The sequence below is a fragment of the Alosa sapidissima genome, chromosome 11 (genome assembly GCF_018492685.1).
Source record: "Alosa sapidissima isolate fAloSap1 chromosome 11, fAloSap1.pri, whole genome shotgun sequence".
NCBI classification, from domain to species: domain Eukaryota; kingdom Metazoa; phylum Chordata; class Actinopteri; order Clupeiformes; family Clupeidae; genus Alosa; species Alosa sapidissima.
Window position 1 is genome coordinate 14,846,377 of NC_055967.1, and position 22,760 is coordinate 14,869,136.

Sequence of the window (22,760 nt, forward strand, 5' to 3'; positions counted from 1 at the left end):
ACACACACACACACACACACACACGCACGCACGCACGCACGCACACACACACACACACGCACGCACACACACAGTCCTGAGTCCTCCTCAGCCTCGGTTCCCCACCCCATCCCCCCATCTTCAGCTGCTATTGTGCTCAACCACTGTGCAGTGTGACACTATTGCTGGTCAATGGAAAGCAATATAGTTTGCACAGAAATTCCCCTGATAATGTTTGCAGTGTCCTTGAGACGCACGTGGTTCAATGAGAGGGTGCCTACGAATGTGACTGGAGGAGAGGAAGAGAAACGACAAGCGAAAAAAAGAAGAGTGGGGAGGAGGGAAGATCCTTTTGATCTTTTTTGTCTTCTTTTTCAATATAATAGATAGATGGAGATTTGGCTTGCTCATTTTCATGGTGCTTTAGATGTTTTGGCAGTTACTGTGGAATGTGTCTAATTCCAGGGGGAGTAGAAGAAAGAGGCAGAAGGTGATGTAGCTTGAGGAGGGAGAGGGAGAAGGCAGAATGGGAGGGAGGGAGGGAGGGAGAGAGAGAGAAAGAGAGAGAGAGAGAGAGGGTGCATGTCTGAGTGTGTGAAAGAAGGAGAGGGAGACGAGCAAGACTACGCCTCTCGCCCTCCCCTCCCTCCCAGGCTGCTGGCTCAGACGGCGGAGTGTAGCCAGGTCGCGGCGGCTGGATGGAGGCTCAGGGAGAGACCAGCACCACCGGTAAGGACAGACAGGCGTTACGGAGGCTCACACTGCGGGACGAACAAAAGCAGTTTACAGCCCTTCTTTGTCTCGTACAAAGAGGTGCCCTGCTTGTGCTTCAAGCAAGAGGACTGCCTGTAGAGAATGAGCAGCAATGCACCAGCAGACAGCCAGTGACAAGTGCAGACTGCTTTGTGAATGCCGCTGAGTTCAGATGCATGTGCATTGTGTGTGTATGTGTGTGTGTTTGTATGTGTGTGTGTGTGCGTGTGTGTGAGTGTGTAAGTGTGTATGTATGTCTTTGTGATTGTGTGTACGCGTGCACACACATGTGAAGGCATGCACTGCTGCTTGAGCAAAAGGCATTTTTCCCTTCTGTTCATTTGTGAGGATTTGTATGTGGGCACATTAGCTGAGGAGGATTTAGAAGAGCATCTCTGTCATATGTGAGTGAGAGACAGCATTGTGGTTTGATCTTGGCGGATTGATCAAAGAGATCAGGTTTAGTTTACGTGCAGAGTCGAAAGATTGTACTTCCGATACTGTTGCCCACTACTTCTCTCCCTGATGTGCCCTGTATGATGGACTAGCAGAAAGGGATGAGTAATGTGCCTTCATTAGTAGCCTACTACTGCAGGACAACCGGCACACTGCAGAAAAAAGGCAGGAATCGGGATACTAGACTATAGGCTACTGGGTTAAAAACTACAGGATGCCACACATTTTATAATAAGATTCATCTTTCTCATGATTTTTTGAGGGGAGGTGTGTGGTCACAAATTTTCCCCACTTTCTGATAATGGCCACATATGTGTGATGTGTTCTGAAAATCATGTGCTGCAGCAAGCGTTTTTAATGTTTTGTTTGATGTTTCAAGAGTCGGTAGTGAGCAGCAGGTTCTATTACTCAGCAAAACCTTAGCCTGTCATGTTTGCTCTATGACAGCATACCATTGACTCGGGTCCAACTTGATGCTGAACGTCCTAAGCAAGTGTGACGTAAAATATTGCAATTCAAAAGATGGGATTGTATTCGATGATGCCATAGTATGGGATGACATCATGATGTATTTTGACAGTTGCAGGCTCTGTGATCTGTTGTATGCAAGTTGTGATAAAAAAAGGCTATTGATAGCTTTTTATTTGAGTATTTATGTGAAATGTAAGATGTAGAATATATCAAAAGCAGCTGATACAGTGAAATAGGACACTAAAAGCTCTTGAGACTTTCGAGAATACACAAAACAGGATTCTGAAAGCTTACACTAGACCCGAAAGACTTACTTGAATAAGCTTAAATACATACCCAAATCAGATGAAAACAGCACCGTAATGAGATGTTGTCATTTCACTTTTTGTCACTGCTATACTTTACATGTACGTGCATTTAAACACAATTCAAATTTATACTGACCAAAAATATAAAATTTGCTTTTATGTATTTGTTGCATGTATTTTCTTATTTAACAATTTTCACAATTTACAGTCCAATTTAAACCAAAGCAGTATAGGCCTACTTCTGTTTTTGTAAGTCTATGTTGAGAAATTAATTGAGGGTTGTGCTTTCCTTTTAAGAGTCAGAAAAATGGCAGAATTCCCCGAAGTTGTACGGAAGAAGCCCAGATGTAGGTGGAAAGCCCCTGGGAGGTTTGTAGGAACCACAACTGGGTTGTTAATGGGACAATGAGGCTTCATTTTCACTCTGTTGCTCCTGGGTACTTTACCATTCTGTATTGGTATAGCCATTTGAGACCAAACTATGAGGTGACAAACTCTTCCCTGACCATTCATCACACAGAGCCTGTCAGAGGCTTCCAGAACCTTCTGAAGTCCTCCAGCTCAGCTAGCCTCACAACAGATGTATCCCACTCCCACTGTGCAACAGAGGAGCAGGCCAGCACTCCAGGGCACCACACAGGTCACCTGTTGTCCAGTGAGAGGAGACGTGAGTAAGGGTTTAAGATCTCTACCAGCTGTACTGAATTCAGCACCACCATGTGTGACTCCTTGAGTTGGTATCTTGGCTATAAGTTGGCCATAACCAAACTCCTGGAGCTCTGTGGTAGCTTTGTTTTTCTTTTAGAAGACAAAACAAGTTAGACAGCAACTAACTAAGTGGCATGGAAATGGGTTCATAGCAGCATTAGCTCTTTAAGAATAGTGTTTGTCTTGTCTCAATGTGCCTCCCCTATGCACCAACAGAACCTCTCAGCAGTGTATCATCTCTTGAGGTGCACTTTGACCTGCTGGACCTGACGGAGCTCACAGACATGTCTGACCAGGAGCTGGGGGAGGTCTTTGCTGATTCAGACGAAGAGAACCATAACGAATCTCCAGCAAGTGAGTCTCAAGCTACAGACACTAATCACAGTTCAAACATACTGAAACTTAACATTATACATGTTTACATGTTTTTTACATTTTCCAAGTGATTATTAAGCAATGCATTTAAAACCACCATCACTTCTGAGACTCAGTGAGTAGTTTAAAATAGGCCGACAAACAAGCGTGAAGGCGGTCAAAAATGGCGGCTTCCTCCTTCTGCTCTCATCTGGCTTAGCCGGCCTCTGCCGTCAAGTCCATGATTATTTGATAGAGCAGAGAGCATGAGTGCAGAGAAATGTACCTGCTCAATATTTCATGTCACAACACAGTCAGAGGCCCCAGTCACCCTGCGCTGTACGACATTGGCTCTCTGGGCTCAGCCTAGTTCCCTCTCATCCACGCCAGCACTAATCAGCACCCCCCTAAATAGAACAGATCTCCAGTGAATGCCATTTGACAGGTGTGAGGTCATTACATCACGGTATGAATCAGCTGAATAGACCAACAAAACAAATATACAATACGTTTTCATTGTAGTTATTTACAACATTGCTGACCTGAGTACAGTAGACTTACAAAACATTATCTGTCAGATCCACAGCATCCCCCGCTGGTTCGCTTCCCCCATGCGGGCTACGTACGCTCTCCGTCCTGGACACGTGGGGGCCGGGCAGAGCAGCCCAAAGACAGGAAGCACCACAGCGACTCGGACAACACCGAACCTCTTCTGAAGATGGAGCGATCTCTGTCTCAGCAGCCCTGATAAGTCGACGGCCGCGGGAACCCGTCCGCTGCAGGAGCGCGGCCGCCCGCCGCCCACTCACCAAGGGGCGCACACAGGGAGCTTCCACACCCCCAGAGCCCTGTCTGGGACTGAGAGAGAGAGAGAGAGAGAAAGAGAGAGAACCAGAAGGAGAGAGAGAGACAGAGTATATGTGAGAGGGAGAGAGAAAAAGAGAGACATAGTATGAAAGAGAGAGTGCTAGATAGCGAAGAGGAAGTTAGAAGTATAGAGGGAATGGCAGGAGAAGTAGAGGAATGTAGGAGATAGAGAAAGAGGAGAGAAAGGATTGAGTCCAGAATGGGTTTTTCTTCATCCAGTGATTGTAAGCAAGTTTCACATTTAAACAGTCGCTAAGGCCATGTCCCGCATGGATCCCAACATATTAACTGTGGTCTGCAGATTGCTGACACATCAAGCAGCATACTAACAATCTCATCCTTTAGCAGACCAGTCCGGTTTAAACCCATAGAGGTGGTGGGCCAATCAGCAACAGAGCCTTGTAAAACCATCTCTGCCTTTGTGGGTGAGGGCAGTATGGCCAGCATAAGTCTTGGCAACATCATGACGTGCCCATGGCCCTGCAATTGGACATGGCCTCAGCGCTGTCACTTCATTAGTGCAGGGGCTTCAGTGCAGCGCAATGCCCTACTGGACTATGGGCCACACAAGCACCTTATTAAAAGTGAGGTACATAGAATACTACTACCTTACCATGACAGAAATCCTGCCCGCTTGGCTGTACTGGTGGACCACAATCATGGCCTCTGGTCATGGAAACACTACCAAGTCCTGTAAGAAAATGTTAAAATATAGGTCGTTGACGTCTAAAGGAAATTCACGTTCATGTTCTTAAAGTATATAAAGGATTGCCAAATGATAAGTGTGTAGCTTATTCAGACCATATCTCCGTGAGAGGGTTCACCCCCTCAGTTTTGTGTGAAATGGTCCGGTCCCTAGTAACGTGGTCAGTGTTTTTGTTTTTGTTGCTTATGTATGCAAAACATATCATAAATTGTACAGGGTAAAAGGATAATTAGAGTAAAACAGCGGCGATTATACAGTTTGTCGAGATCTGCCAGGGATATTGATGTCACAGGGGCATCCTTGGGAGCACTGGAACAGCATGCATACAAATGTCTCAGAGACTCTTCCAGGCAAGTGAGAAGAGGAAGACAGGCTGGGGACTAACACAGGACTTAATATGACTCAAAGACTCAAATCAAAGGACATGTATGTGTCAAGAAATCAAAGGACATGTATGTGAAAAGGCCTTTTCTGCTTTTGCCCCCGTTCATGCCAGTGGCTTATTCCACCTCTGCTACCTAGCTGCATTTTAACAAGTAGGGCTGAAAAGCAATCTTGTTCTCTTTCTTTCGCTCCTTTGGCTGCTAATGAAAAGCAAGTTAGTCCTCTCCATTACAGAGCTCTTTCGAAAGTGATACATACTGATACACAACATTAAGAATGCAATGTGATGTCACAAGAGCTAAGGCATCATGCCTAAGAGCCATCCCACCCTCCTCCAATCAGGAGTCATGTGATTAGTATGCTTTTTGTGTCACGAGTGAAAGTTCCTCTGACGGGTATCCTACAGTAGATGCACGTCACATGTGGAGCACAGTATACTAACTGTAAAATGCCGAAGAGCTCAGTAAGGAGATTTGAGGGGAGAAGGACTAGGCTGTATCCTTCATGCAGGGTCTATGAGGAATGTGTCTGAATGCAAGAGCACAGGGGTTCACACCTGTCCTCAACCACAATACAGCTGGGAGAATAAAAGAGAGAGATGGAAAGAGTTGCATTTTACTAGATAACTATCTGTCTATAATATCCAGTTATAATGAGGTGGAAATATCTATATACACATAAACTCATTTGAATGGTACTTTGAAATGTTTATTTGTTCACCAAATACTGGTATGTGTTTTGTATACATCAACACCATTTGTTTGCTTAAGCCGCCAGGCGGACCATCTTGTTTGTGCTCCTATGATGAGGAAATTTGACTTACAGGGAGGTTTTTCAGCATTTCCTTGTATAAAGCAAATGTACACATTAAACCATCTATGCAAACATATTTACAAATGTTCATTGAATGTGAAGTTATTAGGCATCTTCAGTGGTGATACTACAAATGATTTCCACAATCAGAGATAGAAGTGAAGTATGCAGATGTGTCAAATATTAAAGAAAATGCAGCCAAGTCTACAACAGATAATTCTAAACATATCATTGACAAGGCAATTTCATTTTCTGACCTAAATAATGTGGACACTGAAACAAGGCTACTGGGGACAAATATGATGTGTAGAATGCATGGGGATGTGGAGAAACACCTTCTTTAATCATATACCTCCAGAGTTACATTGATTTCGTGATATAAAATAGCTTCATTTTTGGTCAACAAAAACAACATCCTAGACTTTTTAAAATGAGAGTGAGCGAGCTGCCAAATTTGCCGACATTTCGCCCAAGCCATTCCAGTGGAATTGAAAAAGACCTTGTGGGGAGAACATCCAATGCAGCACACCGGGAATATGCACTGCTTTCAACAGCCACTGGTAAGGTACTGCCATCCTGATATACTCAGTCATTCTCACTTCAAAGTAACAATCCATCTGTAAATATCCACCTCAATATCTGCCGGTGAGGTATGCTCTCATAAAGTGTGCATGAGGAGACAGAGTTAGCACTAGTCTGTGTGTGGAGGCACTGAAGCTAGCTGCAGACAAATCACTTCCAGGCACACGTTAGCCAGGCAGCCCCCTGAACACTTTTCTGCTGACACTGTTTATAAGGGAAATGTGGAAATGCTACCACCATCTGAAAACCTACTTGCTGCTGCTGTGTTGAGAGTACAACGTTTGGGCTATTTTGAGCATGACTCTTGCTGTCAGGCGCTAAGCTTGAACAGCGCCCCTGAAACGTAGAGGGGGGGGGTTGGGGGGGGGGGGGGGTGTTTGGTGGCTGGTCGAGGAGCACCAGGGCTCGTGGGGTGAGGGCGGTGATGGATGACGGTGCCAGTTTGTGGCCTACTTGTGTGCTGGGCCGGGATCCCTCCGCCTCCTCAGTGAGAGAGAAACGGAAAGGGAGAGAGAGAGAGAGAGAGAGAGAGAGAGAGAGAGAGAGAGAGAGAGAGAGAGAGAGAGAGAGAGAGAGAGAGAGAGAGAGGGAGGAAGGGAGGGGAAGGACTGAAGGAGTGAGGGGGAGGGAGGAATCCATTACCGCCAACCTGGTTTCTCTGCTTATTCCAACAAAATGTGCTGACACTAGAAAGAGGGAATGTTCCCATTAACATCATCACAAAAGCAAGTTAAAAGAAGAGGTGAAAAGAGGGGAGGGCAGAGTTGAAAGATGGACATGTTGAACTCCTTGTGTCTCACCTCCACCCCAGGCACTGGAGGTAGTTGCTGTACCTCCCAACCAGGCTTTGAAGTACGAGATACAGTAGCTCGCCCTCGTAACACTGTTTTTGCCAAGCCGAGGAAGGCAACCGCGCTAGTTAGGATCATGCCCAGAGGATTCCTCCAGAATTGAATTTACACATTTGAATCCAATTACAGTAGAGGTGTTGGTGTGTCTACCACTGAAAGACTTCTAAAGACTTTTGCCTCCATGGACTGTGTGGATAAAAGTTTCGCTTCATAGTTTTATAAGCAGCGGTTTATACAAAATTGGTTTGGTATACCACACTCACATATTAATAAATAAGGTACTTATCTATATAGTTGTCTTAACTGTCAATTGAATCTACGTGTCTTACTTTACAGTGCCATCACCCTCTCAATTCTGTACATTAGCCTGTACCATCGGCTAAAACTGGGAAAACAACACACAGGTACCAAATTGCCTACAGCATCACACAGAGCACCAAATCACTGCTGTTAAGGCCTCGGAAGATGTCTTTTGCTTTGAAACCTGTAAAATCAAAACTACATTTGCATTTAAATACACAAAGGGGCAAAGATTTGGCCATCCAAAGCCCTGCATTGTTCAGCTGAGCAGCCCAGAGTACCCCCGGAGGCAGGCAGGCCGCTGGGGGATGGTGGCTCCTGGCCGTTAGGCCACTTGCTTCTCCTTGCTGGGCTCCTCCTCAGCGACGTCGCTGCGCTCCTTGTTCCAGTCCTTCAGGCCCTCGGGCAGGCTGGTGTCCTCTTCGAAGCTGCCCGTGCCCTCCACAAACTCCTCGTAGGTGGAGCGCTCCTCGAACGGCCGCGCACCCAGCAGCTCCAGCATGTCGGCCTTATCCAGGACCTCCTTCTCCAACAGCCTCTTCCCCACCTTTTCCAAAACACACAGCGATAGACCACTGCTTTAGGTGACCAGTAGTAGCAGACAGTAAATATGTATTACCCTAACTATTCACATCAGCACCAAAGTTGAACTCAAGTGTGACATTTTTAAGTTAATAGATATGCTCTGCATCCATTAAGTGAATCTAGTTTTGATATAGGGTGGCCTGTTTAGTGCACACAAACATTAACATCAGTCTGCACAGTGGACACTACTATGAATTCAACATTCGTCAGTCTGCAGGTGTGTGCTTGGTGTTGGTGTGTCTGTGTGTGCAGACTCTCATACCATCTCCACCAGGTCCTTCTTGTCCAGGACGAGCTCCATGGTGCGCTGGTAGGCCCGGTCCACCAGCTCGCGCACCTCCTGGTCGATGAGCTCCGCCGTGGCCTCGCTGTACGGCTTCTCCATGACCATCTCCCCCTGCCGAGGCAGGTCAAACGACACCTGGCCCACCTTGTCACTCATGCCAAACTGCACTATCTGAGAGAGAGAAAGAGACATGAGAGGCTGAAAAGCAAGTCGAATGGGCACTGGAAAGATAAATACAGACTACAGAAAGGGGAATACAGACCTATATCAAGGGTTATTTATGCTTAAGTTCAGTTAAACAGGACAAACATCTTGATCTTCCAGAATCAGAAACTAGTTTCTAAGGCCCGTCAGGGCTCAAAAGTACACCAAAACATGCTCTTGAGAAATCTATGAGAGTACATGCACTTAAGGCTCATGCTGCAGTGAAATTGAGCAAGTGTTTAACGACATAAGCCAATTAAACTACAAGTAATGACCTCATCTGTGGCACTACTCTAGCAGTTCTGTCTCTAACATGTGACTCTCCCAGAAGTAATAACTGAAGGGAGTTCATTTGAATGTACAAGTAAATGCTGATGCGTCTGTATCCTTAAGCTAATAATTCCCAAATAAACAAGGGCTGGAGAGATGCAATCTGCTACTGTGAAATTGTGTTTCCATACCTGAGCGTAGGCGGACTGCGTGACCTTCTTTAGGTCGTCTTGAGCTCCCGTGGTGATGCGTCCAAAGAACACCTGCTCCGCCACGCGCCCTCCCAGCATCATGCACATCCTGTCGAACAGCTGCTCGCGCGTGTACAGGTACTGCTCCTTGGGCAGGTACTGTGCGTAACCCAAACCCTTTCCCCTGGGAATGATGGACACCTGTGGTGATGAGGAGGACAGTCATGAGTGGCGCATGTTTGAGGAACAATATAGCCAAGTAACCAATACTAGACAGTCATGAAAACAACAATGTATTCATTTTTTCATGAATACTTCAATTAACATCTTCCTTTAGTTAATTGTAATATCCATGTCTTATTAACATATTTGTTTACTTATAGAAGCATTTATAGCCGATACATAGGAAAGAGAAGTGTCTGTCTGCACTGACAGCCAAAAGTGATTGGTCTGTCTGAAGCGATATGCAGCACCTTCAGCAAGGGGTCAGCATGTTCCAGGAACCAGCCCACTATGGCATGGCCGGCCTCGTGGTACGCCACGGTCTTCTTCTCTGTGGGCTGCAAGACCTGAGTTTTCTTCTCCAGACCTAGTCAGACAGGGGTTTAAACAGCCAATGAGGAAATTGAGGCATGACAACATTTGTCTCTCTTGCAGCAGAGGGTAACTGATATGGAACTGATGGGAAGATTATCATGTGTATTATTGCAATACATTAGTGATAACAGTTATTGTGATCACTTTACTGTTGAAAGCAATACTAAACCATCCAATTTAGTCTGTGTAAGGGAGTGCAAAATGTCAATAACAAAAACAACTCACCTCCTATCACCCTGTCGATAGCCTGCTCAAAGTGCTTTGCATTGACAGACTCATTCAGATACCGGGCAGCGATTAAAGCAGCTTCATTACAAACGTTGGCGATATCAGCTCCTGATAGAAATCACAGGAAGTCAGACTACTGTTAGAGGGAGCACTTCCCACAAAGTCACAGCGGATATTATCTTACATTTCCCCGTCTCATGAGGGATATTTGTCAGCTGACCTGTAAATCCGGGAGTGGATGCTGCCATCCTCCGAGCCAGCGCATCCTTGTCCATGCTGGGGTCTAGTTTCAGAGGCCTCAGGTGAACCTTGAAGATGGACGCCCGGCCCTTGATGTCAGGTGGACCTGAGGGGCAGGCATGTTGTGAGCGCCAAGAATATTTTGGTTCAATCATTATAAATAAATATATATATATATATATCTCTCAGTCTCTCAGTGGCTGTTTACTCCATCTCTAACACAAGCACAAAGCAGAGATCCTGAAGTGTTTTTTCTCTCTCTCTCTCTCTCTCTCTCTCTCTCTCCATCTGCCCGCCTCCTCATATATATATATATATATATATATATATATATATATATATATATATATATATATATATATATATAAATTTCCCTCACGGGATCAAAAGAGTATATATACTTATACTTAACCTATACAAACTAGGCTACTGATTGCTACATACTGTCATCTTTCTCAGACGCCTTAAAATAGTAGTAAATCCTTATGAGGACTGGAGCAAGTTATCAACCATCTTGATTACAGTTTTTCTCAACTGTTCACACACAAAAACTGGTACTTGACCAATGACCACAACATGTAACTCATGCACCAACCCCCTGAACCAATTCTGCTAAACTACAAGCAAAATTCCTGCTTTACACTCAAATTGCAGTTGTAAAACACACTATTTTCACAACACTACACACAATTCTCTCCATTTGGCACAATTTTCATGAGGTGCTGTGGCCAGACTGAAACAGAAGAGAGAATGCAGCATAGTTTTTTTATTATTTTTACAGTAAAATCTTCTGTTGCTTTGTATGTAGACCACTGTGTGTGCAACTTTATGTTGGTTGGGATGTACACTGTGTACACTGTTTTTGTGGTAAAAAATAAAATATATTTTTTACAGTGTATTTGTGTGTTCTGAATATAAAAACAATATTCTCAAATATTTAACAGCACACTTATGTATGTATTGTCTGTAGTAAGTGTAACACTGAACAAAAAAAGTAATTATGATGAATGGAGAAGAAGTGTTTTCCATTCATCATAGTGTTTTACATTGAGCACATTAGTGTTTAACTGGTTCTTATTAATGTCTATTCATATGAAAACAAAATACAATTTTGAGAAGAAATAACATTGTTTTGAAACTAAAGTTTCATTTTGCAGGAGTGTTTTTTTTTATGTGTGTGAGATTATGAGGCATGCTTCCAGAAAATATGTGCAAACAATCGAGGAAAAACTGTAATCTGGAGACTAGTAGTCATTTTCACTTAGGGACAGATGGCTACATAAGACCTGCTCATCTTGGCAGGAGTCTGTGGCATTTTCCCAACCTTTCATCATGTCAACAACAGCAGCATTCCATATAACACATACACGTCAATGCATAGAAATTGTATGGAAGTCAGAGGTGTGGGCTTACAGGCAACAGCTCAAACAGATATGCAGGTCCATACCAATATAAATCTGCCTGTCAAATCTGCCAGGCCTCATCAGTGCAGGGTCCAGGATGTCTGGTCTGTTGGTCCCCGCGAGGACCACCACGTTGGTGCTGGTGTTGAAACCTGAGGAGGCGGGCAGATGGAGAGAGAGAGAGAGAGAGAGAGAGAGAGAGAGAAAAAAAAAACACTTCAGGATCTCTGCTTTGTGCTTGTGTTAGAGATGGAGTAAACAGCCACTGAGAGACTCCCTCTCGAAGTCTTACTTCCGGCCCTGCCAATAAAATGATCACTGAGCACCATACATACATACCATCCATCTCCACTAGCAGCTGGTTGAGGGTGTTCTCCTGCTCACTCTGCCCACCAAAGTTCCCACCACCTCTCTTCCTGCCGACCGCATCAATCTCATCAATGAAGAGGATGCAGGGGGCGTTCTTCCGAGCCATGGCAAACATGTCCCTCACCTATCAAAGCACATGTTCCAAAACAACAGCTTACAAAAACATCCATCAACCTCAACCAAATCACACCTGCTTACTCGTACCCCTAGTAGAACACTATGAGACTGTACTGTATGTTGAAGTAAGAGATAGAACTAGAATCCCCATAACAGAACATTTGTGAGGACACATTTTAAGTATTAGCATTTTCAACAGGCTGAATCAACTGCATGTGACACTCACCCTGGCTGGCCCAACACCCACAAACATCTCCAGGAACTCCGAGCCGTTGACTGTGATGAAGGGGACGTTGGCCTCCCCTGCCGTGGCTTTGGCCAGCAGAGTCTTCCCAGTGCCGGGCGGGCCAGACAGCACTGCACCCTAAGACAGCAGAGCCAGTTACAATTCAGTTAAGCTCTATTCGGATCACATCAAAATAGTTAAAGGGCTACTGAATGTATAGGAAAAGGTGAGAGGAGGAAGAGCAAATCCATACTCATTGAATTGCATTCAATTCATATAATTCATCCAGTGCAGTTGCCAGTGCAGTTTCCATTCTTTTTCCTGACCATTTAAACTGTAAGCAACCTCACCTACCCTGACCTGATGTGTTTATCCAAAGATTTTCAAGTAGCCTTGATTACACAACAACAACACATTGCATTTATGTAGCACTTTTCAAGGCACCCAAAGTGCTTCACAGTGAAGGGGGAACCTCACTAACCACCAGCACATAAGACTGCTTCATCAAGGGTACATGGTACGCTCTTATGATTATGTAAATCAGCAGCCAGATCAGCAACTGTATAAGCTTCCACTGGCACATTGTGGTGTACCTTTGGGATTTTGGCCCCTAGATCCTTGTATTGCTGAGGGTTTTTCAGGAAGTTCACAAACTCAAGGATCTCCAACTTGGCCTCTTCACAGCCTGCCACATCCTTGAACTTTACTTCAATATTGTCCTTCATCATTTTGGCATTGGATTGGCTCATGCTGAACAGCCCACCCCTTCCACCGCCTCCTCCTCCTGCCATTGGACCCCGTCGAAGAGTGAAGAGCAGGAAGCCAATCAAAAGCAACGTAGGAATGATGCTCATGAGAAAGGACCTATAAAAAAAAAAGAACAAATTACACATGGTGTTTCATGTACTAAAGCCACAGCAACAAAGCTCTACAAGAGTTACATAAATAGCTTAGTCAATTGCCATTCCTGCCAAACCCAGGCTTACAATAAAAAAGTTCTAAATGAACCCTTTCTGTACGGTTTAGTATAAGGTCGTTGGAACGCTACTCCATGGTCACAACTCTGACAGCTCGAGGGTATAGTGTCACTACGGTCAACGTAAGAGAGCCCAGATTACCTAACTTCATTTCACATAACTGACCGTTTTGAGTTAATTCATGTATTATATGACAAAAAGGAAAACGTCAGTCCAGTTAACAAATGCAATCCATTTTATGTAATGACACATAGGACACTGTGCAGAAGGTTGGCAGTCAGTGAATCAGGTGTAATTGATTGTGCAGTCAGGCAGAATACAAAATAAGGCCGCATTAAGACACTACTCACCCATCACTCTCAGAGCTGTAGACCACCGCTACCCTGCGGGAAGGCTCCAGTCCAAGCTCCTGCTGAGCCGTCTCAAGGTTCCTTTCAAATGTGTCCACACTGCCAATGTTGAACCATACGTAACTCTGTCCACACACACACACACACACACACACACACACACACACACACACACACACACACACTTGGTTAATAGATGCAATGTAGAACTGTAGAATTTTCAGTGGCAACTCACTACAATATATACAACAACAACATATTGTCAGTCTTCTGATCAGACACTTACCCCATCTCCAGCGTCTGCTCTGGGAACTAAGATAACTCGCACATACTGCTTGTTGACCACCTCCAAACGGTCCACCTAAAACAAAAAATAGGACATCTCAAAAACTTAATTCACAGCTTCTCTTTACAGTTTTGCTATCAAACCCACAGGCATCTATACACCTGTGCCAATTAAGACACACACTCACCAATCCTCTGTCCAGATACCGATGGACAAAATCTTTCCAGGTGATCTCCTTCCCTCTGTCTCTAAAATATAAATAGAGCATGGTGGCAGAGACTCCAGCTGCACCAAGTGCTATGTACTGGAAGTCCTTCTCATCCCATGGGAAATCTCCCTTAAGAAACAATGACAATGAAGAAAGTGAATGAATGACACATGACATGCAGTGCCAAAGGCGTCTGCTTTTAGACACATCTGCACAGGACTAATGGAAAATAGGAAAGAGAGAAATGACAACCTTTTGGATTCGGCTCCACCAGTCTTTCTTCCCTCCTCTTCTCCCACCTCCACCTCCACTACCGCCTCCATCTCCTGAGCGACCTCCACCACTGCTGGAAGGCTCTGACTCTTTCGGATTTTCACCTATGGTCAAGGAAAATGTATGACTTTTGCAAAGAAAACATCGGTAAACAGCACAATTGGGCACACAAATACAGGGGGAATATGGGGGACAGTACAACAATTCACCTCATCAACCAACTGCCCCCTTCACAACGCTGTCTAGACACCAAGTAGTAGGCTAATTGCTTACTTTTAGGAGACTCAGAGTATTGGAGTCGGTGGTTCAGGTGGATATTAGCATAGTATGCTAAGGGTCTGGAGTAATTCGATGCGATTCTCTGCACAAAGGAATAAAAGAGATGTTACAAAATAGTACAACTGCAGCTCACCAGGTAAACCAAACTTTAGAGAAGCTTAGTCATCATGACACATCTGGTAACTTAACAAGACCTAGTATTCGTAAGGACACAGGGAAACCACAAGAACTGCTGTAGCGTTAGCTAAAATCCTTTTTGATATACCTTTGACAGAGTTATCTACACTTAGCAAATTAACAAGTTTTAACGTTAGCTAGCTATGATAGCTAATTTGCTAACGTAAACAATCCACAGACAATACACTTGCTAACTTGCCAGCTAACATTAGTCCACATAAGACTATCTATCGAATTTGTTAACAGGACTGACGTTTTCCTTTTGTCATAATATGAATTAGCTGCTAACTCAAAACGGTCAGTTATGTGAAATGAATGTCAACTGGTTAGGTAATCTGGGCTCTCTTACGTTGACTTTAGTGACACTATACCCTCGAGCTGTCAGACACCGAGTTGTGACCATGGAGTAGCGTCCCAACGACCTTATACTAAACCGTACAGGCGAGGCAGCCGCCGACAGAAGCCCCATCATGAGAGCCATATTTCTGTCGCTGCTAGCCCGCACCCTCCGATCGAGTCCCAAACTTAATCTTTAGCCCGCTCCTCTTCACCTCAGTGTGAATCGTACATTCCGAGTAGCTTGAATAACAGTGACCAACTACCAAGATGTCAACCATGAGGACCAAACACCTTTTAGGTGACCACTGATAAGCCTAATGTCTTTAATTGTATACAACATTTAAAAATATCTTTAAATAATACTCTTATAAAATGTTTACAGAAGTAATTGTCAAAAGCAGTGAGCATATTTAATTTCATTTCTAAATAAGGACATTTGTGGAATGGAGTACTTTTACGATGTATTATCATTGGGCGCTGAATGGTCTACCATTGGTCCTTCACATGTGTCAGCATGGCCAGCAACGTGATTGGTTAAGAAATAAGCCTAAAATAAGGCTTATAAAACTTATGATGAAACATCTTGTAGGTTGAACCTGGTTGAACCAAAGATCTTATAATATCACAAACATTGAAATTGTTGACCCTAAAACCTAATTCGTTATAATAATTATAGTTGGGGTGGAAAACAGTCCAGTTAAAGGATGCTGTCAAATGACATGTGTAGGCTAGATGAATACTTTTCAGTCAATAGACTATTTGGTTTAAATAAATAAGTAAGTAAGTAGTCCTAAGTATGTACGTATGTATGTATTAATCTAAGCACCACATCCTATTCAGCATCATATAACAGTTGGCTGTGGGATGACCTTCATTCTTATTAAAGCGAATGGTTCCCTCTGCTGGTGAAACAACTGTTGGTATTGACACCTGATTGCAACAGGTTTAAAGGAGGATCTTTTCTCATCTGACATTATTATGTTTCTGCAACTACGGGCATAATTCTGCAACCAAGTCCCAGCACTGAAATTTGGATTTATTTTAAAATGTGTCATATAATGCTTAAAAAATATACACACTGTGTTTTTATACAGCTTGGATTAAATGATATTTGGATTTATTGCAAAATTACATTATTTCAAATGAAATTGTTTCACAGACAAATTACTCTAGACATATTCTAATATTGTTTTCATTACTCTTCATTTATATGATTTTTAAAATCAAAATGCACCTGGTCCTCACTTTTGAGTCCTTACCACAACTCTGAACATAAAAGTATTTTACAAAGCAAAACAAATCTAGTTTCAAAGACAACAGAAATGAGTGTTCACCTAGTGTTCACCAGGGTGCTTGCCTATGATCACTATCACTAGCCAATTGGACTGGATTACAATTAGATGTATATGGTAACAAACTGTGATATATCTGCAGTATTTGCAAAGATGTAAGGACATGTTGTAATGACAATGCTAAAAATAAATGATGAAACCCATTGAAGATAAACATTGAAAATAAACATGTTCCACATTAAAATCTTAACGACTACATTGAAATGATTCTACTTTGTCTTCAGTGTGGTGCTATATTTGACCCCCATTGTGAAATCTAGGCATGGACGAGCCATTAAATTACTACATAACCCAAAATAAAAAGACAACTTTTTTATTTAATGAAAATGTTTATTTCTGTCTAAATTTCCAGCCATCTTTGTAAAATCAGGATTTTTGCACTGCTACAATGGTGTAACCTCAATGTATAGTCCCATCTCAACTAAACACATAACATGTGTCATTGTGTCCCACAACAAAGACATATTCTCCAGTCACACACCTCCATCTCACAAAGCCTATCACAGATAGCCTAAGGTAGCTTACAGACATAAAGCCTAATTACTGCAAATTCCAGCCTATGCATGCACTAATTTTGTGTCCTGCATTAGGTGGATTGCTGGTGCACTCTGTTTTTTATTTTTTAAATTTTTTTCATGAAAATGCTGCTTCACGGCGAGAGTCACTTCAAAGCAAATGCTGTGTGTGAGATGAATTACGTGATATTCTTGTAAAGCAGTCTTCTGTGTTCTGCTGCTATGAACTCATTCTAATCAGGCCTTTAAAGCACACATATAAAACAACTCCCAAGACTAAACTCCATTTCCAAGCATAAGACAGAATATGTTCCCTCATCGTTAATGTGCAAATACACTTCTTCTGCATTTGTAAATGTTTCGTCTCCTGATAGTTTGTCAAGATTTATAACATAACATTAGTAAAAACAATATGAAGACATTAAATCTAAGAAAATAATGACAAAATTAGCACCAAAAGGCATGTTCATGACATAGAACTGAAACCACACACTTCAGAAATAGCTTCCTTCCTTCACCACTCATGGTGCGATCCATTTGTCCAATGTGCTCGTCTTACGAGTAGTAGGTTGTCCGAAAAAACGGAAATTACGGAAAATGACGCGACGGCACGCTCTCCTAAACTCGTCTGACTAGAAGCGATCTCATTCAAGTCAAAGGATCCCCAGTTCACGGCGAGTTCTTGCGACAAGTATGTTACGTCATCTCACAAGTTACGAGTTGTCACAACACAAGCCGTCAGCATGTACAAATGGATCGCACGATCAGACTCCTGAACAAATTGATCTGAACAATTTATTTATTTACAGTAATTTCCTGTGTAAATCACAGGACAGTGTTTTATGCAAGTTAAAACAACCATATCAATACCATATTAACTGTCCTGTGTATCAACCTTATACAGCCTTGCAAAGCCAAAGTGCAGTATCTGCAAAAATTCCAAATGGAGAAAAAGTGCTTTTTTGTTCGTCTTTCATACTGTATTTAAGCAGAGTAGGGCAGTATAGCTGAAGAAATTTAGCTAAATCAATGTATAAACCTCGGCGAATAGCTGGGAAATTACAGTACTTTTTTGCTTTATTTTGTTTTTCTTTCTTTTTTCCTTTACTGGATTGAGCTACATCTTTCTGTAACTTTCTGCCTCACCTGGAGCATATACTATGGGGGCAGCCGTGGCCTACTGGTTAGGGCTTCGGGCTTGTAACCGAAGGGTTGCCGGTTTGATCCCCGACCAGTAGGAAAAATGTGGGTGGGGAAAGTGGTTGAGCACTGCTCTCCTATATGCCCACATCCACGGCTGAAGTGCCCCTGAGCAAGGCACCTAACCCCTCACTGCTCCCCGAGTGCCACTATAGCAGGCAGCTCACTGCTCCGGGTTAGTGTGTGCTTCACCTCACTGTGTGTTCACTGTGTGCTGTGTGTGTTTCACTAATTCATGGATTGGGAAAAATGCAGAGACCAAATTTCCCTCACGGGATCAAAAGAGTATATACTTATACTTATATATACAACAATCGCCACAAACATTGCTGTGTGGCAATAAAGTATATCTATCTATCTCAACTATATTAATTCATTAGGATGCAATCCACTTAATGGTGTCATTTTGTGGTCTTTGTACTGTTTAGCTGAATCAAACGTGAACAACAAGTGACCAGACAAACACACTTTTCACTGTGTGTTTGCCTATGCTTTTAGATCCAGGACAGTTCCCGGTAGCCAAAGGCCTGGGAGGACAGGGTCCATCACTCCTACCCTTAGGTTATCTATCTCTGAAGCAGAGGAAATTTGCCCCCCAATCAGCTCAAACACACATAATATACACCAAAATACATGTGATGTGACTGAAAAATTATAATCCACACCCACACAACCTCTAATATTTTCTAGCAAGATTAAAAAACTAGTTAACTATTTTCATCATCTGTTCTCATCAAATATAAGCAACCTAGTTCCTAAACACCCTATCAAAAACAATACTGCTATTCCACTAGACGCCACACTTTCTGTATCTTTCCACTGCGTTGAGTACATTGATTCATTACCTCCGAAAGAATGTGATTAAGTGCTTGAGCTTCTCACAGTGATGCTGTGAGAGATGAATTATAGCCTGCAAGGGATGAGGTGACTGGCAGTTTTATCTTCAAGAACTTAGTGTCGTCAGCACCCTGCTGGTATCACTTCCCACCTCTCTACTCTCAGACAAGGCATTCAGAGTCTTCTTCATCTCAACTAGATCTCCGCTCACAAATGATATCTTCAGACAGATATCACCACCACTCAGGCCTACTCAAGGGATATCTAAGGACACACAATGTATAGAGGGCAGGATATGATCTGAACTAAAGACTATACATTGTGCAGCTATTATGTGTTGCCATTGAGTGCGGTGAGTGAGATATACAGCCACTCGTGGAGTGTATAGTGGGGAGCACATCATGGGCAAGTGCTGATGTTTGGGATTGCTAAAACTCTGCCATCTTTAGCATGCTTTGGCACACATCTGTAGAGGTTGTCCATGTCCACTTCGCTCAGAGGTCACTGAGAGAGAAGGACAAGTGCAGATAACAGACCAAAGACATATCAGTGTCATTTCAAATCCATTTACTTGTCTCTTAATCCAACTAGAATGAATAGATGGCAATTAGAGAGTACTTTCCCCAATTCTCAAACTAATCAATCATGCCCAGGAGACATCTCCATTCCCTCTCTTTGATATGTCTGATGGATAGACTGTCTCCTTGTTTTTCTCAAATGAGCTTTTGTGGACATGATTATGAAAACACTCTGTGAGTGACTATGTGTTTGTGGGAAATAATAAAACATATGGGACTACCAAAGCTTTCATCTTGAGTGAATAAATCTTCACATTCAATTTTATCGACAAGGTGAGAGACCATGCTGCTGTACTGTATGTGTCTGATATGCTAAAATAGTTTGTATGTATTTATATTATGTCATTCATAAGAAATATAATATATATTATTGCCACAATGACTCATTTGTAATATTTGCATATTTTTCAAAATACAGACATTACACGGTCTACCAGCTAATTTCATAATGGAGCAGAATGTTTTAATGTGGACGTGAGTGTGGAGCTCTTCCCAGATAATAGTGTCCCATGACAATAGCCATGAATTGTGCTTAAGTCTTTTATGCTGTCCTGTTTATTCCCTGCTTTCGATCAATATCCTTCTGCAACTACTACAAGTATAATTACAAAGCATTGCATCAAGACCAGAGGATCTAAACTGCTCATTATAAATCTCTCTTATTGTCAAGCCTTGCTGTTCATTCCCTTGTTGGTTGGTCCACGCATGTGTCTAGGGTCCAGTCATGGCACATGCAAATAATCACAGCTTTTCAACTGTCCATCCTGCAGCAACGTCAAGGTATCATGTGTTGTGGTTGTCTTCTACATGGAAAGCGTGTTTCCCATTAAAAGAATGCTTGGTGCACTGTGCGAGGTTGAGGTTGTATGTGTGCATGCGTGTGTGCCTCTGTTTGTGTGTGTGTGTGTGCTGTGCGCTGTGAGTGAGTATTATGCATGTGTGCGACACAGAAGGTGAGAGCTTGATTTGGTCTTTGCATAACGTGTGTGTGTGTGTGTCTGATACAAGAGTGAGCACCGGGGTGCTCAGCACTCTCCTGCAGCGATGAGCTCAGCGGGCCGCTCTGCCAGGTGGTCCCGGACCAGCTGCTCCACGTCCTCCTCCTTAAAGGATGTGCGGTGGGCGGCCAGTAGTGGATGGGACGTCTTCCTGCTGAAGGGCACGGGCTGGACCTCGGGCTCCTGCGGCTGGCTCAGGGGCTCCATCGGGTGGGGAGGGCTGGAGGGGGCCAGGCTGGTGGAAACACCGTTCATATAGGTGGTGTTTGGCCGTCCGACCCTGGTGAACTCGGGCATGGTGGTGGTGGGCGGGCTCTTCTTCTCTGTGGGGAGATGGACAACAGAGAACAAGAATTAAACTAGTGGAGCACCTCTGTGTGTCCTCATCTCACCTGACCTCATTTGTCCACCTGGTCATTACAGTTTAGGTCAGGAGTTTTGGGACTGTAGGCTAGGCACATAAAAACAAATCTTCCTCTACATTGTCCAGCCAGTAATTTATAAAGACTAAGTAAAACAGGACAACACAATGACACACAATGACACACACGAAGAGACACTAAACCGTACAGAAGTCTTTTTGTCTTTCCAGCAAAATGTCACCCAGTGTGAGGTTTAGAAAAGGTCTGGTTGCCCAAGTGATGGAGTCTGAGAGAATGTACCGCTGTCGGAGGCGGAGGCGTGGATCATGCTGATGGTTCCCTCGATGTAGGTGCTTTCCAGGGGTAAGGCGGCCGGCGGAGGCCCTGGGTTGTGGACGGCCGGCTCCTCCTTGGGCTTAGGGATGGCCAGCATGTAGGGGTGGACATCCAGGGAGAAGTTGCGTGTGTGCTTCTTGTCCACTGCGATGCAGTTGTGTGGAGTTACACCTGGGAGAGAGAGAGAGAGAGAGAGAGACACGTTCAGAAGGGACCCAACACAACCAACCACACAGTCATCTACACTACTGTGTCACAGGCTCCAGAGATTTGTCATAGACTGTCATCGATTTGAGTGATCTGTCCCCACTGTGCCTTTCTTAGACCATGACAGATGGGATACTGTGAGCCACAGGCTGGTACTTCATCCCATCTACAGGACTGGCTTTCATCACACAATTTGGCATTTATACTGTAGATAATGTACTAACGCCCACTTCAGGCATATTTGTTTCACAACGTGCACATAAAAACATGGCGAGGTATGAACAAAAAGGCCGCACTGAGGTACAACCCCAAATCAGAAAAATTTGGGACGTTGTGTGAAGTGCTAATAAAAACAGAATGTGATAATATACACATAATAATTTATGTGTATATTATCATATTATGATAAATTTGCCATTTTCAACATTTGATATGTTGCCTGTGTCCTTTAGGCAACTAAATATAAGTTTACGAGATTTGCAGATTATTACATTCTGTTTTTATTCGCATTTTACACAACGTCCCAACTTTATTTGGGGTTGTAAAAGCGCTAACTGCCTGTCGCGAGAGCTGAGAATGGCAAACTGTGCTTTTCCGTGTCATGCATATGCATTCATAGGAGGGTCAGGGGAAAGTGGGAGTTTTGTGTAAAAAGATGGGAGAAGCATAAAATGCGCCTAATTATCTATTCCCCTGTATGTAGGAAAACTGCCTGTGAAAGCGCATGTCTATTTTGTGGTGAAATATTTCTGCCTTGTTAAAGCAGGTATTAATCCAAATTGCAGTTAAATGCATCAGTACGAGAAACTTTCACCAGAAAGTTTCACCAATCTTCCATAGCCTACATGCACAAGTAGTTTAAGTAGAACTAATGCTCTTCATTATCTCGATCTGGCCCTCTTGTCTTTTAGCAACTTAAGTTCCTGTTCAGTATAACAAAGGCCCTGCGGTGGCTGGGAGTCCGCTGAGAGGACATTGCTGTCAGACAAGGAGAGTGAGGAGAGGCCGCACCTTTACCGGTCGGCGGGTGCTGTGTACTCTTGTTGTCCACCAGGGGGGCAATGAAGTTGTCAGCCGCCGATTTCTTCCACACAGGCTTTGGCTTTTCCGATTTCATGCTGTTCTCCAGACGGGTCAACGTCAGAGGCTCCTATACGCCAAAACACACACAAACACACACACATACATGATACACACACACATACACACACACACACACACACACACACACACACACA

The 22,760-nt window shown here is 43.5% G+C and overlaps 3 protein-coding genes across 4 annotated transcripts in view; 1 reads left to right on the forward strand and 2 right to left on the reverse strand.

The window, feature by feature from the left end:
- Nucleotides 1-22,760, reverse strand: part of panx2 (pannexin 2) — a 35,917-nt gene that overhangs the window by 3,727 nt on the left and 9,430 nt on the right. Inside the window, exons 4-6 of one of the 2 annotated variants that reach the window (XM_042109019.1) lie at nucleotides 22,534-22,672; nucleotides 21,280-21,486; nucleotides 20,602-20,940 (exon numbers count right to left, since the gene is read on the reverse strand). In XM_042109019.1, the coding sequence (XP_041964953.1) occupies nucleotides 20,645-20,940; nucleotides 21,280-21,486; nucleotides 22,534-22,672 (642 nt within the window). In that variant the 3' untranslated portion in view covers nucleotides 20,602-20,644. Of the gene's footprint in view, nucleotides 1-20,151; nucleotides 20,941-21,279; nucleotides 21,487-22,533; nucleotides 22,673-22,760 lie in introns of those variants that run through there. The other variant, XM_042109018.1, reaches the window with a different exon arrangement.
- Nucleotides 566-5,987, forward strand: dbndd1 (dysbindin domain containing 1). The gene is made up of 5 exons (XM_042109021.1): nucleotides 566-708; nucleotides 2,265-2,336; nucleotides 2,488-2,634; nucleotides 2,892-3,029; nucleotides 3,608-5,987. The coding sequence occupies exons 1-5, from the start codon at nucleotides 678-680 to the stop codon at nucleotides 3,775-3,777; spliced, it is 558 nt and encodes a 185-aa protein (XP_041964955.1). The 5' UTR covers nucleotides 566-677; the 3' UTR covers nucleotides 3,778-5,987.
- Nucleotides 5,673-15,413, reverse strand: afg3l1 (AFG3-like AAA ATPase 1). The gene is made up of 16 exons (XM_042109017.1): nucleotides 15,148-15,413; nucleotides 14,616-14,703; nucleotides 14,322-14,446; nucleotides 14,049-14,198; nucleotides 13,862-13,936; nucleotides 13,576-13,700; nucleotides 12,842-13,112; nucleotides 12,249-12,386; nucleotides 11,876-12,029; nucleotides 11,581-11,688; nucleotides 10,114-10,239; nucleotides 9,891-10,001; nucleotides 9,542-9,657; nucleotides 9,069-9,269; nucleotides 8,380-8,574; nucleotides 5,673-8,079 (listed from the first exon to the last, which is right to left on the reverse strand). The coding sequence occupies exons 1-16, from the start codon at nucleotides 15,277-15,279 to the stop codon at nucleotides 7,858-7,860; spliced, it is 2,337 nt and encodes a 778-aa protein (XP_041964951.1). The 5' UTR covers nucleotides 15,280-15,413; the 3' UTR covers nucleotides 5,673-7,857.